At 58.3% G+C, this 587-nt stretch overlaps 1 protein-coding gene across 1 annotated transcript in view; it reads right to left on the reverse strand.

Moving 5' to 3' along the window:
- Positions 1-259: 259 nt before the first annotated feature.
- LOC104528800 (zinc finger protein 90) overlaps positions 260-587 on the reverse strand; it is a gene marked incomplete at both ends in the record, with an annotated part of 3,518 nt that continues 3,190 nt past the window's right edge. The window contains one exon of the mRNA XM_029086189.1: positions 260-548. Coding sequence (XP_028942022.1) covers positions 260-548 — 289 coding nt within the window. The remainder of the gene's footprint in view (positions 549-587) is intronic.

Raw genomic sequence — 587 nt, forward strand, 5'->3', positions numbered from 1 at the left:
ATTAATCCGCCTCCTGAACTCGTTAATCCGCCTCTTCTGACGTTCTCCTTGGCCTCGCAGCTCCAGATCAGCTGTACCCTCTGCACCCCGGGCTGTGTCGCGCCGCTCGACGTCCCTACGGCTGCGTTTGAAGGTGGAGGTGCCACCAACAAAGACCCCCCAGGGGGGCAAAACGCCGCTGGGGTCACCCCTGGGGATCTGCCCTCGCTGGGAGGTTCTGGAGACACAACTTGTTGCTCTGCAGAATAAAACACCCCACGTGTTCCCGTCGTGGGGTCGGCAGGTCGAGGAGAGCCGATGCCCGAGGGATCCTGAGGACAATCCACCCTTTTCTTGGCCTGGAGCCGGTAACTCCGAAGGATTTTCTTGGCTTTCCTGATGATTTGCCCGATTTGGGATTTTCTCTTTGCCACTTGGTGATTCCCAGCCCAACACTTACCGCTTGGATGAAGAATTTGATGGATTTTACCCTGAGAACTCATCCTTTGCAGCTGACAGTACTGGTGGTCCCTGAGCGTGGTGACCTCGGTGTCCCTGGAGTAGTCGTGCTCGGAGAGAGGACAGGGCCGCGGGGAGCAGTGCGGCAG

The sequence above is a fragment of the Antrostomus carolinensis genome, unplaced genomic scaffold, assembly GCF_000700745.2.
Source record: "Antrostomus carolinensis isolate BGI_N321 unplaced genomic scaffold, ASM70074v2 scaffold49177, whole genome shotgun sequence".
NCBI classification, from domain to species: Eukaryota; Metazoa; Chordata; class Aves; order Caprimulgiformes; family Caprimulgidae; genus Antrostomus; species Antrostomus carolinensis.